This window comes from Neophocaena asiaeorientalis, unplaced genomic scaffold (assembly GCF_003031525.2).
Source record: "Neophocaena asiaeorientalis asiaeorientalis breed wild unplaced genomic scaffold, Neophocaena_asiaeorientalis_V1.1 scaffold114, whole genome shotgun sequence".
NCBI classification, from domain to species: Eukaryota; Metazoa; Chordata; class Mammalia; order Artiodactyla; family Phocoenidae; genus Neophocaena; species Neophocaena asiaeorientalis.
Window position 1 is genome coordinate 3,744,917 of NW_020173116.1, and position 17,082 is coordinate 3,761,998.

At 49.9% G+C, this 17,082-nt stretch overlaps 1 protein-coding gene across 1 annotated transcript; it reads right to left on the reverse strand.

The window, feature by feature from the left end:
* Positions 1-553: 553 nt before the first annotated feature.
* On the reverse strand, positions 554-16,897 carry CD8B (CD8 subunit beta). The gene is made up of 6 exons (XM_024744065.1): positions 16,775-16,897; positions 13,067-13,426; positions 9,901-9,990; positions 5,216-5,305; positions 3,626-3,662; positions 554-1,291 (listed from the first exon to the last, which is right to left on the reverse strand). The coding sequence occupies exons 1-6, from the start codon at positions 16,815-16,817 to the stop codon at positions 1,279-1,281; spliced, it is 633 nt and encodes a 210-aa protein (XP_024599833.1). The 5' UTR covers positions 16,818-16,897; the 3' UTR covers positions 554-1,278.
* Between the last annotated feature and the right edge of the window lie 185 nt (positions 16,898-17,082).

Sequence of the window (17,082 nt, forward strand, 5' to 3'; positions counted from 1 at the left end):
TTCTGTTAATGCAGCCAAAGTTTGGATTCTTCTTTGGCTCGATAGCTCTTAAGTTGCTCAAGCCCAGGCTGGGGAACTAAGATCCACGGGCTTTTACAACTCCTTCATCCCAGCTCAGTATTTTCTCCTTGCATCTTTCTTCGACTATTGAAGCTGAGAGACAGTAAAATATTAATGGACATGTGACAGAGACCCTGATGTGTCTCACCTTCTCTTTGGTGCAAGGTCGCCGGCCTTGTGGCCAGGAGTCCCTGGGGTCCCATGCTCGGTAGGAGTGAACAGGTGTTAGTGAAGGCAACTTGGGGGTGGGCTGGAGGGGGGGTGGCCCCTGGGGCACCTGCTACCTGGCTATGGGTGCCTTGGGTGCTTCCAACCTGTCCAGGCTTTCTCTCTGCACCTACACAGTGGAGTACAGCATGTTTGGGGGCAAATGAAGAGCTTGACGCAAAATGAAGACATGGTCATTTTAACCTTTTCATCTCTTTTTAACGGAGCACCAACATCTTTGCCACATAGATGAGCTTTTGTGTGTTTACATCACAGGAGCCATGTGTATCGTTTACTCAAGATTTTATTTTTACAACCAAGATATTATCATAACAAGAACAGAGAGTAAGAGAAGAAACATACAAGCCATGGGAGGGCAGAAGTGAAAGCTGAATGACTTCCTGGTGGGAGATCAAGTGGCCTCATGTCCCCCAATCCACAAGTTCCAAGCCCCAAAGGAGTTCCTCAGAATCTGAAGTGACCGTGGGAGCCAGGTCAGTCCCTCTTGGGAGCCTCATTTCCAGTCTGGGTCTGCTCTCTGGAGCCTTCTGTGAGGAGGGTCAGCCCCAGCCTGGGAAGACCAAAGGGACCCATCCCAGCACCATCCCATGAGAGACTCGGGTCTCAATGTCACTGCCTTACCTGGGCAAAGCAAGGCGGTGGCTGGATGGCCAACACTGAAATTCCCAGCCCAACCCAGGATGAGTACAGGAGCCGGAAGTGGTGCGCTGGGTGCCATTTTGTACTCAATCCTCCTTGCAAGTTGCCTTGCAAGTTGCGGGAAGTGCCCTGGGGTTCTGAAGCCTTCTCTCTAAGATCCCGATGACCATGTAACAAGTTGCTCCCATGCACGAGGCCCACAGAAAGAACTTGCAGTAGTTAAAAGCAAGCAGCTTCAGCAGGTCAGTGACACTTCCATGGTTGAGTGTGTCCTTTCTCTCTCATTTTTCCAGATCTCGCCCATCACCGACCAATGTATTTTTGTAGCAGGACACCAAAAACATCCTCTGCTCACTTATAAAACCTGAAAACAACAGCAAGCTGTGAAACCACTTTTTATCAGGCAAATGCTATTGTATTTCTTGTAAGAGAGATAAATGGCGCGTCAGGATGCAAGGCTCCACTCCAAGTAAGTAGCCTAGGGCCAAGAGTTTTGTGTTGGTATGTTTTTAGGGCCCAACTCAGTCATTAAGAAAAATTGAAATGCTCAAAAAACGCAGCCCTAAGAACTCTAGCTTTGAATAGTGTTACTTCCTGCGGTACCTTCTAAGGTAAGCGACTCACCGATGCACACTAGGGGACCAGAGGAACGTGGCCTGCCGCTAGATGATTTTTCTAAGGCCAGTTAGAGGCTGGGGAATGTCTGCCCCAAATTGCAACTTGAATTAGTAACAGCTGATCTTTGAGGCCCAGGGACTATTTCATCCACACCTGGATCATGATAGCAAAACCAGAGGTGGTTTTCAGACTTCTTTTTAGCCACAAACGCTTTTGTTCAACGACATCTTACAGGTAAGTGTAATTACAGGCAACGGATGAAAGCAGAGCTGTTCGGAATGAAAAGGGTGAGGGGAGGGGGGCTAGGGTCCCACCCGGGGCCACCCCCAGCCCCTTCCTCGCCTAAGCTGATCCTCGGAACCCCTGGGGTTTGCCATAGCATGAGGTCCTGCAGCCGACTCCTCCCAAACTGGCATCAAATCACTGGGGAACAAGTTAAAACGAAGGGGTGAGGGGGAGGCACAACACAGGCAGCTCCTTGAGGGGGAGTCGTTCTCCACAACAGGTCACCACACGGAAGATTCTGAACAGAACGTTCTGGAGGTCTAGAGTTCGACAAATACACTTAAGTTACTGTCTTTTAAGTACGGGGTAGTTTCTAAATCCAGCACGTAAAGTGAAAGTTGCACACCATCAAAATTACCGTCGAAAATTGCCCACGAAATGCAGCAGGCATGTTTAAGCAACAATACAACACAATGTATACAAATATATACAAACACAATGTGTGTAGAGCAGACGGTATAGTGAGAATATATGAAAATTTATCATTTCAGAGTATTTAAAAATACATTTTATGTTGTACACCTGAAACTAATATAATATGGTCTGTCACTTATAATTCAACAAGAAAACATGTTGTTTCTTGGTTGTTGGGCTCATAAAGTTGCCTTTTGTAAGTACCATGAGCTGCTGCCTTGACTCCAAGCATCCAGGGGCTGTGCACTTAGATGGTGCTTCTTCAGTAATTCCTTACAATAGCCATGTGGTTGGTACTGTTATCCCATTTTACAGATGAGGAATCAGGGGCTCAGACAGGTGAAGTGACTTGCCTACAGTCCCAAGGCTGGTGAGTAGCAGACAGGACTCAAACCCAGATCTGCCTCACAATGGAGCTACTCTTCAATCTAGGAGTGGGGGCTTTCTTTCTTTTTTTCAAACACTCTACATAGAGAGGGGTGTAATGAATGAGATAGGTAGATGCGAAACAATCTCTATTTTGAGGCAGAAAAGGCAGACCAAGGACACTGCCCGTGGCCAAACAGGGGTCCAGAGCCCTTGAGTCTGGGAGCCTCAGGTAGCCTTGGCCTCTGCCTTGGCTTCTGCTGGAGCTTACCCAGCTCAGTGGGCCTAAGCAGCGAGCCTTGTAGCCCCCGTGTCTATGTGACTCAGCCGGTGGGTTTGCCAACTCCTGGGACCCAGGTGGGGTCAAGTCCAACACACACCACCAGGAGGGAAGGAATGCCACTGGTGGAGATGCTGGCCTTGGGGTGAACCGACTTGTCTTCGAGTTCGAGGCTGCTCTCTACTGTTCCAAATGCTTTGAGCAAGTTTTCATCGGTAAAAATAACCCTCCTGTGTCATGCAGGACCGAGTTGAATGAAATAACGGGTGGCAAAAAGTTTGGGATATCCTACTGGTTCCACCCATGCAGTGGTGGAAGTAGTTTGATTGTTTATTCAATGTCTTGTAATAACGTAAAATGGAAAAGAATCTGAAAAAGAATATATATAACTAAATCACTTTGCTGTACACCTGACGCTAACACAGCATTGTAAATCAACTCTACTTCAATAAAAAAAAAAAAAAGAGTTCACTATTATTCTCAGGAGAGCTAAGAGCTAAATCTTACCATACTTGACATATACTTAGACGACTAATTGGTATTCTGTTTGCTTAGGTTCTCTCTTTGCCTGAACTCCATTAGCGCATCTATTTACACAGTGTGTGATCTTTTTGAAGGTGGTGTCTGTCTGGGGCTCTCGCAGTTGGAGGCCGTGGGCAGCAGCAGGGACTGAGGAAGCCGGGGCCACACCCAGGGCTGCGGCCCAGGCAATTTTCCAAGGCCCCAACCACTTACTGTTTCAGGAGGTGAAGCCGAGCTCTCCTCTGCAGGCCTGGAAGGAGAAAACAAGACCGCTGGTTGGCATGGGCTGTGAGCCACTGACACCGAGCCCCAGAGAGGGAGGAGGGCGATGAGAGGGGCAGCTGACACCTCGGACCACTTCCTTGGTGCCAGGCTTTGCTCCAGACACCTCATGGGTTTTACCTCCCTTACTGTTTACGGTAAACCTAAGAGTCGGTACTCTTACTATCTCCGTTTTGCATATGGGGAAGCTGACGTAGAGAGTGAGTGTGTTACTGAATGACTTGCCCAAAGTCATGTAGCTAGTAAGTGGCAGTCTGTGTGCCCTTAAATGCGCCACCTTGCCCTTCACAGCAGGTCAGGAAGCAGAGGTTGTACAGACAGGTGGTCTTAAATCAGAGCATGTGTATTCTGGGGAAGTGCAAGGTCTCCCCCTGGGACGAAGGAAGGAAAGATGAGCATGTCTATTTACATGTTTATCTCATCCTTTTTATTTTTGAAGCACATTTAATAACATACATAGACTATTAAATAAACACAGCTAGCATAAATATTAATCATTTAAGAATGTAAATATAGTTATAGTTGTGTATTAAATATATACATACATAATATATTAAATAAATAAATACAGCTAATTGAAGTTAGGGTTTATAACTAGGAGATTGTTTTACTGATGCGGTCCTTGATCAAAAAAGTCTGCAGACCACTGAACTCTAACGGTTCTTAGAATGGAATAAATGGATCCCTTTTTTGGGGGCGGCAATTGTATGCAAAAATATGCACATGGTGCATTTCTCTGCAGAGAGGGTCCATATTGCCATCATACGTTCAAAGGGGTCTGTGACCTATGAAAGAGCCACTGATCTAGTCCACGTCCTTGTGGGCCACCCCGTCCCATTTTACAGAAGCCCAGAGAGGGTAAGTGACTTGCACAAGGTGACACAGGTGAGCAGAAGAGTCAGGGCTAGAGACTGGGGCTCTGGGTTCTTGGCCAGCTGTGTGGACCTCCCCTGAAGCTCCCAGGGGGGGCCCGTAGAAGGAGGTGGTCCCACCTCTGAAGTGACGGGGTGCAGCAGCCATCTCTGAGTTTCCCCACAGCCTCACAGAGGGGAGGATTTCTAGCTTCTGGGAACATAACCCAAACCCTACCACAATCTCTGTGCACTGCTTCCATCCCAACTGCTCACGGGTGTTCCTGATTACTGAGCACATGCCCCGAGCCGGGCACTTGGGCGGGACTTTACAAAAGCAGCCCTGGGAAGTAGGTAACATGGTTACCCGGGGTGAGGCAGCTGAGGCTCAAGGAGGCCAGGGCATATGCCCAAGGTCACTAGATCAGGAATCAGCAGAGTCGGATTCAAATCCAGGTTTGCCTGACTCCAGAGACAGGGTGTTCTCTGATCCCTGAAGCTTGGCCTCAGGCCAAGAATCACTTCTTGGAACTATCATGGGTTCAGGGTTGGAGGGGCAAACTTCCAACAGGCTGCCATGTGCCCTGCTTCCCTAGAGAAGGAAGGACCCTCAGGGACACCTCCGACAGCAACAGGGGTCGCCATGACGGCCCAGGAGGGCACAACTTACAGTGTAGGTGAATGGCCACGCCCAAGGACACCAGCAGAACAAGGACGACAGCCACCAGTGGGCCGACAATGAGGAGGGCGCAGGACGGGCCTGGAAGACACACACACATTAAATATTTGAGATGTGCAGATGAACGGAGAGGGAAAAATCAACCGGAAGCCCTACCTCCCAGAGAATACCGCTGTGTACATAGTTCCTTCCAGTCTTTTTTCTGGGCTCTTTAAACACATTGAGATCATTTCATATATAAAATCAACCGGAAGCCCCACCTCCCAGAGAATACCACTGTTTACATAGTTCCTTCCAGTCTTTTTTCTGGGCTCTTTAAACACATTGAGATCACATTTCATATATAAAATTTCATGTCCCACGTGCAAATTTTAAAAATTAATAAACTCAGGAGCTATTTAGGTTCAAATGAGATAGACAATTTGCATGCCTGGTAATGGGATTTTTCTTATTTATTTTTAACACTTAATTTCAGAAGAAATACCTGAATATATTTTCACCGTAAAAGATTTAAGTATATGGTTAGAATGTCCCTTGGCAACGCAGCTCCTTCACAGAAGTAACTGTCATTGTTAATTTGCATGTACACATACATAATTTACATAGATACATCCCATAGAGCTTTTAAAAATACAAAGGCTTATATAGTACAAATTGTTCTGCAACCAGGTTTTTTTTTTATCTTCACTTAAACATGCCAGCACATTCTTTTTTTTTACCGGACATTTTGTTTGTTTCCTGTGTTTTGCAAATACCTCTGCAGAAAACATCCAGGTACATTTCTTTCTTTATGTAGGAGCCTGCCGGAGGCAGACACTGTAAACGAGAACTACTAACCATAGACTATATCCATCTTCAATTATAACAGATACTGTGAAATGCCTTCCAAAAAGGCTGCAGTGAATTCCATTCCTAATCACCAGTTGTGCACCCTGCCGACCCTTGGCATTATCAAAGTTTTTAGTTTTTGCCAGTCCAGTGGGTGAAAAATGATATTTCACTTCAATTCACCACTTGTCCATTTCAGCCTATTTTCATAGATTGGCCACGTATGATTTTTCTTCTATCAGTTGCCTATTTGTTCCTTTGCCCATTTTGTATGCTATGTAAACAGTAGAGTTTATATCATCGATGCCCCAAATCCTTCTCTGGCACCCTTCGTGTCCCTGTGGCTGGTCCCTATGAGTAGCTGAGGGAGCAGAATGAGGACCCATGGGTGAAAAGGGAAAGGCTGCAGATTTGGGCTCAAGGTTAAACAAATTAGAAAGAGTTTTCGATGTCAGGGAAGGGGGAGAAGGTTTACTGAAGACCTGTTATGTGCCGAGTATAGCACTAACTACAAACTTCCATCTTGTGAGGAAGGAAGGTATTACTGTCCTTTTTATCTCTCATTTTACAGTTCAGAAAAAAACCAAGATTCAAAGAAGTTCAATTACATGCCCTAGGTCACCTGGATACTAAAAGGCAGGGCCAGGATTTGGACCCAGATGTCCCGAGTTCTACAGCCCCTGCCAGTCCCATCGTGACAGCTTAAGGGCAGGAGAGGTGGCAGAAGGGACGGAGTGGGCTGCTCCGTGGGAGGGAGTCTGCCATCACCAAGGCTGCATGGTGCCACGTGGAGAAGAAGGTTGGGTGAGAGGCCCTTGGAAGTCCTTCCCACCTCTGATGTGTGAGGGTTTCTGTCTGCCTCCCTCTCATCTCCCCCATGGTTCTCCCGACCTGGGGGAACCTCAGAAACATGGTGTGAAGTGGAAGAAACCAGGCATGAAAGACCACATATTCTATGACTCCATTTGTATGAAATGTTCAGAAGAGGCAAATCTATAGCAACAGAATGTAGATTAGCAGTTGCCAGGGGCTGGGGTGGGAACAGAGATTAGCTATAAACAGGCACAAGGGATCTGACAGTTTGATGAAATGTTCTAAAACTAGATTGTGGTGATGGTTGTATAACTCGGTAAATTTACTAAAAATCATTGAGACATGCACTTAAAATGCGTGAATTTTATGACATGCAAATTATGCCTGGATAAAGTTTTAAGTAAGGGAGGTGGACACAGGCTGCAGGGATCGGGGAGAGGGGTCAGGGGAGGCCTCCTGAGCTACGACCTGAACTAGAGGCCGAGAGACAGCTACCGGTCCTCGGGTCCTCGGTGAAACGCGATCATCTACCAGGAAAACTGCCGCTTCTAGTAAAGGTGGCGAAAAGCCTGCTTGGGCAGGGAGCCAGTGGCCAGAGACACACCAGGGACACTCAGCCCCACCTTCTTTGCCTCGCTCGAGTCTTGGGGTCTCCTGAGATCTGTATCTCACCACGCTGTTCCTGTGACAGCAGTTTAGAAATTGTCCCCCAGCACCTCCCCAGCTCGTCTCAAGGGGAGCAGGCCCCTCCGCATGGCGGCCTGTGGGTTTCTTTCATGATAACAAGCTTTGAGCTCTGTCTAGGTGCCCCGCCAAGCTGAGCGCCTTGTGTATAGTAGAGCATTTTATCCTGCCTTGCCTGCAGCCAGGTAAGCATTCCCACTTGACAGGTGAAAGAAACTGAGGTTCAGAGAGGCTGAATCACTTGCGCAAGGTCGCACAGTATAAGCAGCGGTAGACAGGGATTCAGACCTAGGCCTGGCTAACTTACCACTAGGCTACACTTCCCCATGGTCCCCACCCCCAATACAACCTCCACCTACTCCCCTTGACGCCCCTCCCCCCAACCTGGCCACCTTCACACACGTCCTGGTTATTCTTAATAACCTACTAACGTTGGAATTGCATTTTACCCTGGGATTTTACTGAGGGCTGGTATCAGAAATGATGCAAAAAAATCTGAAGACCATTTTTCCATCATTTATAAAGTGTTACTGAGTTCACCATCATTCAGCGGTCCTTACATAAGAAAGAACAGAGCAGATTTTTTTCTAGAATTTAGCGCCAGGATGAAGGCTTTGATGCCCGGGTTGTTTCTTTATATCATTGTGGTGGGAGGAGGGGTGTTAGTGGTGCCACGTGACTTGGGGTCTGCTCTTTGCTTCACTGGGTATTTTGGTTCTTCCGGAGCCAGGGCACAGACCCAGGTTTTGCATCCTCATCTTACTGCCCCTACTGTCTTGGCCTTTTGTGTCCTTTCTTTGGCTATACCCTGCCTGAAATCCTTTAGGCAAAGTTGGGGGGCATACTTTATAAAATGAGCTCATTGTGTCTCCGCCTTTGTGTTCCCTAAGACTCTGTCCTTATGTACATGGGTTCTGATTTGCTTTTTACTGTGAACTCAGGTGGCAGCTTCCCTCTCCCATGCCCTGGATCCTGCTAGATGCCTCCCCCCAGACTCTTTCTGATACTTTATATAAATATTTAAGACAAAGCAACACCAGTAGCATGTGGCGCTCCTGGTGTGGCTGCTTGTGGTTTGTCCTATGGGTGGGAGCAGGTGACACTTTCTTTTTGTCGCCAGTAACTTCTGGGGGACAGAGGTCAGTGTTTTTTAAGAAACACATTTGGCTGATGGGTTCAAGGCAAGTGTGTGTGTGCGTGTGTGTGTGTGTACTCAGCTACGGTGTCTGGTGCTTGTAGCACACAACAGTGAGTTGGTTTACTCATTAGTAAACATATATGAAGCACACACTGTGTGCTAGGTCCTCTATTAGGCATCAAAACTGGGGAAGGTTAAAGTACTGGTCCTTTGTCTTTTTTTATTACTTTTTATCAGAGTCTAGTTGATTTACAATGTTGTGTTAGTTTCTGCTGTACAGTAAAGTGTGTCATTTATAATAGGTATATATCTACTATTTTTTAGATTCTGTTCCCATATAGGTCATTACAGAGTATTGAGCAGAGCTCCCTGTGCTATACAGTAGGTCCTTATTAGTTATCTACTTTATATACAGTAGTGTGTATATGTCAGTCCCAAAGTGTTGGTCCTTTGGGTTGAGTTTTTTGCTTGTTAACAGCTCTATTAAGATATAATTTATATATTGTAAAGTTCACCTGTTTAAAGTGTATAATCTAATGGTTTTTGTTATATTCACAAACTTGTGCAACTATCACCACAATCTAATTTCGAACATTTTAATCCCCGTCAAAAGAAATCCTGTGCCCATTAGCTGTCTTCCCCCCATTCCTTCCCCAAACCCCCAGCCTTAGGCAACCACTAATCTATTTTCTGTCTTCAAGGAATGTCATATTCTAGACATTTCATATCAAGGGGGTCATATAATATATGGTCTTTTGTGACTGGCTTCTTCCGCTGTAAAATATTTTCAAGATTCATCCATGTGGTAGCATATCATTACTTCACTCTTGATTATGGCTAAATAACATTCCATTGTATAGAGAGTCCATATTTTGTCAATCCATTCATCAGGTGGTAGACATTTGAGTGGTTTCTACTTTTTAATCCTGCTAGGAACATTTGTATGCAAGTTTTGGGTGGATGTATCCTTCATTAAGTTTTGTCCTGTGATGATTTGGGAGTGTGTCTCCCACTAGAGTGTGAGCTGCTGGAGGATAGCACTGCTGTCACACTCAGCTCCCTTTCAGACCCCAGCTCAGGGCTAGAGAAACAGGCTGGAGTCCACACTTGGGAAGGGCTTACAGCAGGAAGGAAGGAATGACGGCAGGGAGGGACGGAGGGAGGGAGAGTGTCTGCTGTCCTTCTGAGAATCCAGGGGTATGGGAGAACTCACCCTTCCGGGTCACTAGGTTTGGCCACCGTAATACTTTCTTCCTGAGAGTGGTCTTCTTGGTGGGCTGCGGAGTGGTGGGAAGGACATCAACTACAAAAGCAAGACACGTGTTTTAGCCAGGTAAACAGCAGTTGGATTCAGAGATAAAACTTACAACTGCACATCTTCTATCCAGGTGCTAAAGTCTTTCTCAGTGTTCCCTAGGCTGCTATGGGGCTTGAAGGTCACAGATCACTGGGATTTTTGATCTACTTCCCCGACTCTCAGATGAATCTGAAGGCCTAGGGATGGGTGTCTGTTTGGTGTCCTGGAGAGGGGGTCTGGAGCCACCCAGATGTGAAAAGAGCCCCAGAACCCCTGATTAACCACTGCGTGACTTGGGGCAAGTCCTATCACTTTTCTGTGCCTCAGTTTCCCCCATGTTAATCCAGTGTCACGTGCTGAAGTGTTGGGACAGGGCAGAGAGACAAGCCCACAGGGCAAAGGGAGGCACCTGGGGCTCGGAGATGCTAAGGGAGGGGGGACACCGGGCACCGCTGAATCCAACCCCTGCCTCTGAGGGTTGGGGAAAGACACTTCGCTGAAATGATTTTCTGCAAAATGGTAGGAGAGGGAATCGGGTGACATCATGAACTTGAACTCTAGAGTCAAGGGCAAAGGGAGGGGCAGCCAGTGTTTGGTCGCTTGGGACCGGTAGCTTCCATATAAAATGTGGACATTTCAGACGCTCGCTCACTGCCCTGAGCCATGATCAGTAGAGAAAACGTGCCCCACTCTGCCTGCTCCACGAGGTTTCTAGAAGAGCCAACTAACCAGAATTAACCCTTACCAAGCTCCCACCTCGGGCTACTGCCCATGCCAAGAGCGTCAGCTGAAGCTTATTGAACCCAACAACTCTGGGGACTGGCACTGTTTTCCCCATCTGATCTCCGAAGAAGCCTAGGCTCAAAAGGTTGAAATAAATCACTTGCTCAGAGTTCAACAGCCACGAAACGCCAGGGCCGGCATCTGAGCCAAAAGATGCGCGTCCTAGGCTCTCACCCTGCACACTGCCTCAAGAGCAAATGCGTTTCGACAAGAAGTTAAGCACATCAGATCATCAGAGTGCTGAGGGAACCTCTTGGAAAAGGGGAAAACAGCCTCAGTCTCTTGCTCTGAAAGGCTGGGAGGAGCTCGGCCCTCTGCTGCGGTGTTTTGACCTTCCATTACCCCCTTTAGTCCTCACTGCCTTGGAAGTACTCATTCCCCTACCTCCTACACGTGGAGGCACAGAGGCTCCCAGCGTGGCAGTGGTGAGCCTGCGAGGGGGCAGCTCTACAGGACTTCGTGCCCTGCCTGGGCACAGTGGCCTGGGGACGGATGGGGGGGGTTTGTGGGGGAGACTTGTTCTATTTCAATGTCTTCTTGCCCAGAGGCAGGTCCCCTTGATTCTTCCTGATACCACTCCGCCACACCCAGTTGTCCCCACTTCTCTCCTCTTGGAAAGGGGCAGGAGTTTTGAGCCCATGGTGTCTTGAGGGGCCTGAAAAAGGCCCATCTTCCCCCAAATACTTTCTCTACCATCCAGGCTTCCTCCTTTAAAATGTACTGACCCTCTGGCAGGAGGGCAGGCTCTGACTCTGAATACCCGTACCCTGCGGAGATGATACGGTTGCCAGCACGTGTTTTGGGGAGGGACTGCCATTCCCGGGGAGCCAGGCAGTGAGAGGGGTTTGGGAAGATCAAAGCCAGGAGTGAGCGGGTCGTGGTACACGTGGCGGGAATCTTCTGAAAACCAGTTTTGCTTATTTCACCATCCACCTTTCCTAGACCCTGAAATCTCATGAGTGGGCAGTGTGAGGCTTATAGAGACAAAAACAATAAATCAAACCAAAACCCCAAACTCACAAGAGCCCAATTTTCAATGCAAGAATCAGTTGACACCCACCCCTCCAGGGATGCCTCGGCTTCTTGTCGGGAGGGCTCTCCCTACCTTCCCCACCTCCTGACTTAAGACCCGAGGTTGGTGACATGTGACGAGGGCATCACTCTGGTTTGTGTCTTCCTGATCATGTCGCTATGCCTGCACCTCCCATGCTGAGTGGTCTAATTCCTGGAGGTCCCCTTGTCACTCTCAATGCCCCCAGCCTGAAAAGATCCCAGGTGAGTGGGAAGCAAGACAGTGGGAGGCCCACTGGGCACTGGCCTTGGCCATGGGCTAACCCGGGGAGGGGGCTTTGAAGATTCCTTCACACCCTTGATAGTTTAACCCTCACCATCCAATATGGCAGCCACCTGCCACGTGTGCTACAGAGCACTTGAAACGCGGCCAGTCTGACCCGAGATGTGCTGTACACATAAATATTGAGCACTTAGGATGAAAAGCGAATGTAAAATATTTCAGTAATAATTTGTATACTGATTACACATTGAAATAATAATATCACTGATACACTGGGTTAAATAAAATCTATTATTTAAATTAATTTTACTTGTTTCTTTTGATTTTTTTGAACGTGGCTATTAGAAAATCTTAAAACATATTTCTACTGGACATGATGACTTAACTCCTGAGGAACTGCAGTTTCTAAGGGCTGGTGGGAGTCATGGAGGCCCTTAGCAGCCCCACAATACAGATGGGAAAACTGAGGCCCAGGGAGGGGAGCGACCTGCCCACAGGCACTGGGTGAATTTGCAGCAGAATTTGCAGCTGGGTCTGGGATCCAGCCCCCTCACTCCTTGCAGCTCTGGGCGTGGGTTCAAGCTATGGGTCCCCATGCTCGTACTTTCCCTGGGTGCACACTGGGAGGGGATTTCTGAGACCACTAGCAGGTCTGGGGACTCGGCCCAATCCAGCCACAGCCTCAGGTGAACGTAGAATGGCTGAAAGACAGTGTGCCCTGTCTCCAGAAGAAGCAGCAATGCTCCTAAGCAACCCATCTACAATGGGATCAAACAGCACCTGCTTCCCAGGGTGCTTGACAGCACTAAGTGAAATAACTACGTACGACACTTGTACCTGCGTGGCCCTGGGTTACTTTTTGTTTCTATTAGCGGTAGCGCAGTTGTTTCTGGAGGTCCTTCCCTCCTGCAGGGCGGGGCTCACTGGGATGTCCCAGGGCCTGGCACGCACCCGGCACCCAGTAGGTGCTCAGTGCTCATCTACAGCACTGAGCCAGATTCTTACCCACACTCAGCTGAGTTCCCTTCCCAAAGGTCAGGTCGGGGTTCCCAACCGTCATGCAGAAGTAGACGCCGCTGTCGGAAGGCTTCACGCTTTGGAGGCTGAGAGTGTACCGGGAAGAATCTCGAAGCACAGTTAGCCTCTCCTGCTCCACCTCCTTGCCGTACACAGTCCCTTTGGTGAGATCCCAGAAGGCCAGGAACTCGTAGTGACTGTTAGCGCTCGGGGCCAGGCGCTGCCTCAGCCAGTAGATGCGAGAGTTAGTGGGGGGGGTTTTGGCTTCACAGGACAGCATCACCGTCCGATTGGTCTGAGCCGTCAAGGACGCAGGGGTCTGCACGAGTGCTGAGCTGTCACGCAGAGCTACGAGAAGCAGAAAGGGCAGACACCATCAGCACCTTTTCTTGGCCAGGCTCTTGGGGCCTCAGAGTCACCCGTAGTCAAGTATGAGAGAAGTTATGAGAGAGCCTGCCCAGTTCCAGGGCCTGGGGAAATGCTGTGTGGCCCCAGGACTCAGAGCTCGAGCACCCCACCCCCCATGCGATCGTCCACCAGGCAGGTGTTCATGATGGCAGCCTGACAAAGGCGACCGGGGAGAGAGCACCATTTGTCGATTGCATGCTTACGCCTCGCTCTTTGCATAAATTACCTTGATCATGCCTCGGACTTACTTTGGGATTTTTATTCCCATTTCACAGATGAGGAACTGAGGCATGATATGACTTATTCAAAGTCCTGCTTACAGCTAGCTAGTAAGTGCCCGGGGGTCAAACTCAAGGATTCAGTCTGAAGTCAAAGCTGGTTGCCTTTCACCTTGTCCTGCTGCCGCTCTATGTAGACCTTCAAAAGGCTCCAAGCAGCTGAAGGAGACCCAGGGCAAGCTCAGAGAGGAGCTCAGGATCACCGGCAGAGCACATGGCCGGTCTGGCCAACCTAAGAGAGGGCCAGCCACTGTTTCTGGACAGTGACAACCAGCAAGAGGAACTCACTCTCCCCTGGTAGGCACAATTCTAGCCCATTACTCCCCAAGCCCGTAATCAATTGGTCTCTGGATCCCCATTCCCGAGTGGAAGGACAGACACCCCAGACGTGGCGCTGGGAGTTCATTTCAGTCTCAGATGGGAAGCCCCTGCAGGTAGGAGATTGTTCAGGAAAACTAGAGCAGAACACACAGACCTGGCCTTGAACCCCGTCTGTGCCCCATGCCGTTGTGGGACCTCAGGCGAGTCGTGGAGCCTGTCTCCTCCTGTAAAAGGAGGGCGGCTTGCTGCAGCTGTCCTGCCTGCTTCTGAGGCTTAGAATGTCCGAAAAGCACTGCCAAGTGGAAAGTGCTATATGTGGGTAAACCACTGTCTGTGTGTCTCACATCTCAGGGGCTGTTCCTGGTAGCAAATGAAATCGTAAGGAGAGGATTAGAATGGGTCCTTCATGGCCAAGTCCAACAAACTGAATCTGACCTGGCAAAGCTTTCATTTTAGCTGCGGGGTGGAGGAGACTGCAGACCGGGGCAGAGACCCAGGAGCACCAAGGTCCAGAGAGGACACAGACCTGGATGGGCAGAGGAGGCCACAGTCTGTGTGTGTGTGTGTGTGTGTACCCAAGGCTTTCTGAGGTCGTGGCCCACATTCATAATCCTGCCTGTACTTGGAGCTCAGGCTCCCTGGCCCCAGAGTGACCTTCTCTAACACTGAAGAAATGAACTTAAACTTTTGGACACCCCTCACACTCAGATGGCTCTGAGCTTCTGCTCGCACTGAGAATGAAAGGGTACCTGGGGCCCAAGTGGCTGCTGGACCTTCTCTCTTCTCCCCAAAAGCCATACTGTCTTTTTAGCAGAGTAGAGATTCTTCATTGTGTGGGGTCATTGACCTCCTGGGGGAGATAGTAAGAATCGACAGGGAATTCCCTGGCGGTCCAGTGGGTAGTACTCCTCTCTTCCACTGCTGGGGGCACAGGTTTGATCCCTGATCAGGGAACTAAGATCTTGCATGCTGTGCGGCTTGGTCAAAAAAAAAAAGAATCACGGTACTGAATATGGTACGTGCATTATTTTGTTTAATCCTCACCAAATCTTTTGGGAGGAAACATATCATTTTACACATGAGGAAACAGAGGCTCAGGAAGGTTAACACAGCTGCTTAACCTTATAACAGAGGCTGCTTAAGGTCACACAGCCTCTTTGTGCTGGATCCAGATTCAAACTCAGGTCTGGGACCCCAGAACCTGAGCTTTGAGCCACTCCTTGAATTGAGGAAGCCTGGATCCACAGCACGTAGTGGGGCTGCAAATAAGATTCCAGAAGCTCTACCAAGAAAGCCCAGAGCGGAGAGGAGTCGGAGGGGCCCTGGGCTCTTTGTGTACGATCCTCGCCTGCGTCCTGACTTGAAGACCTCCTGGCTGAGACACACCCTGGTCTCTCTCGTGCCCACTTGCTTTTCAGCCCCTGGAGGCTGAACCCCCGGCTGTGGCTGAGTCCAGTCTGTGCTCCGGACCCAGAGCCAGGCCTTACCACACTCATGGTCTCATTTGATTTATTTGATGGTCTCAGTGCCCCCGTGACTCCACTCTCAGAGGGACCTGCTGTTTCTAAAATGGCCCACAGTAACACTAGTAGCTTTGAATGGCCTAGACTAGCTTCTTCTTGAGATGTCATTGAGTTCATTAGATCAGAGCCCCAGGCAGGCAGGCCTTGTCACCCTGGCAGGAGGGTCAGCTTTGGACGTCTTGAACAAGAGAGCAAATCAACCACAGGTTAGTGGGCAGTTTGGGGTGTGGAGGGGTTTCTTCTAAAAAACAGACTGACTGGGCTTCCCCGGTGGTGCAGTGGTTGAGAGTCCGCCTGCCGATGCAGGGGACATGGGTTCGTGCCCCGGTCCGGGAGGATCCCACATGCCGCGGAGCGGCTGGGCCCGTGAGCCATGGCCGCTGAGCCTGCGCGTCTGGAGCCTGTGCTCCGCAACGGGAGAGGCCACAGCAGTGAGAGGCCCGTGTACGGCAAAAAAACAAAAACAAAAACAGACTGACTGGGCTTGGCCACAGGGACAGACTCTCCGCTGTATTCTAACCCCAACATTCAAACTCCATCGCTGCTTGTTCGGGGAGCCACACTGCCTATGACACCCACCCCCAGGGAGTATTCGGGAAACTGGGGACCCTGAGGGGGTACCCTGACACACCTGCCTGAGAACTGGCAACAGCCTGGTATTTGGTGGATTTTGCTACAGATACTTCCCCGGAAGTAATAAAAATATGTCTACAGAACCCTGGGCCAAGCGCCGGTGCACCAAAGCCAGAACTAGGCCCCTGGCCCCTTCCTGGGGACACATCTCTGCCAGACCTGGACAAGGGCATTTTCCCTTCCTCTCTGGACCTCCTTTCTCTCTTTTCTTCCTTCCCATCTCCTTCAACCCTCCCTCCTCCTTCCTCTCTCCCTCCTCTCTTCCTGTCTCCCCTTCTAGGTTCAGGCTTTGGGGCAGAGGTGGCCTCAGTCCTGAGGCTCCCGGGAGCCCTGGGGTAATGAGCTCCCTGGGAGGTTTTCCACCCCCAGGGACTGTGCCTGCCGGCCGCCTCCCGGGCGCCACCGCAGCTCCGGGCTCCGGGCTGGACATCCTACGGGGACAGTTTTCCCAAACTCCACGGCTCAGGCTCTTCCCGGGTCCAGCGAAGCCCACCCGCTCCGGCCCCGCGCGCCCCAGGGTCTCCCCGCCTTACCTGCCAGCTGCGCGGCGACAAGAAGCCAGAGCCGCGGCTGCATCTTGGCGCGCCCGGGACACCTGGTCCTGGCGGGGCTCGGCTAAGATGGTCTGGGCTGGGACGCGGCGGGGCAGCTGGGGGAGGGCGGAGCGGGTAGCAGGGAGGGAGGGGCCCGGCGGGGGAGAGGGGCGGGAGTCTGGTGAGAGGCTAGCAAGGTCTCTGCCCTCATCCTCCCCGCATTTCAAAGGTCTTGGCTGCGTCTCCAAGCAATCGCACGTGTGTGATCGCCTCCTGCCCTGGGAGGTCAGAACAGGATCTTCACTCCA

Excerpts from the sequence above, each read along its gene's own strand:
- CD8B (XM_024744065.1), bottom strand. The coding sequence starts at position 16,817 with ATGCAGCCGCGGCTCTGGCTTCTTGTCGCCGCGCAGCTGGCAG. Across the intron at positions 9,991-13,066 it reads GGGAACTCAGCTGAGTGTGG|TTGATGTCCTTCCCACCACT; the intron begins GTAAGAATCTGG and ends TTGCTTTTGTAG. Across the intron at positions 3,663-5,215 it reads CGTGGCCATTCACCTACACT|GCCTGCAGAGGAGAGCTCGG; the intron begins GTAAGTTGTGCC and ends TTCTCCTTCCAG.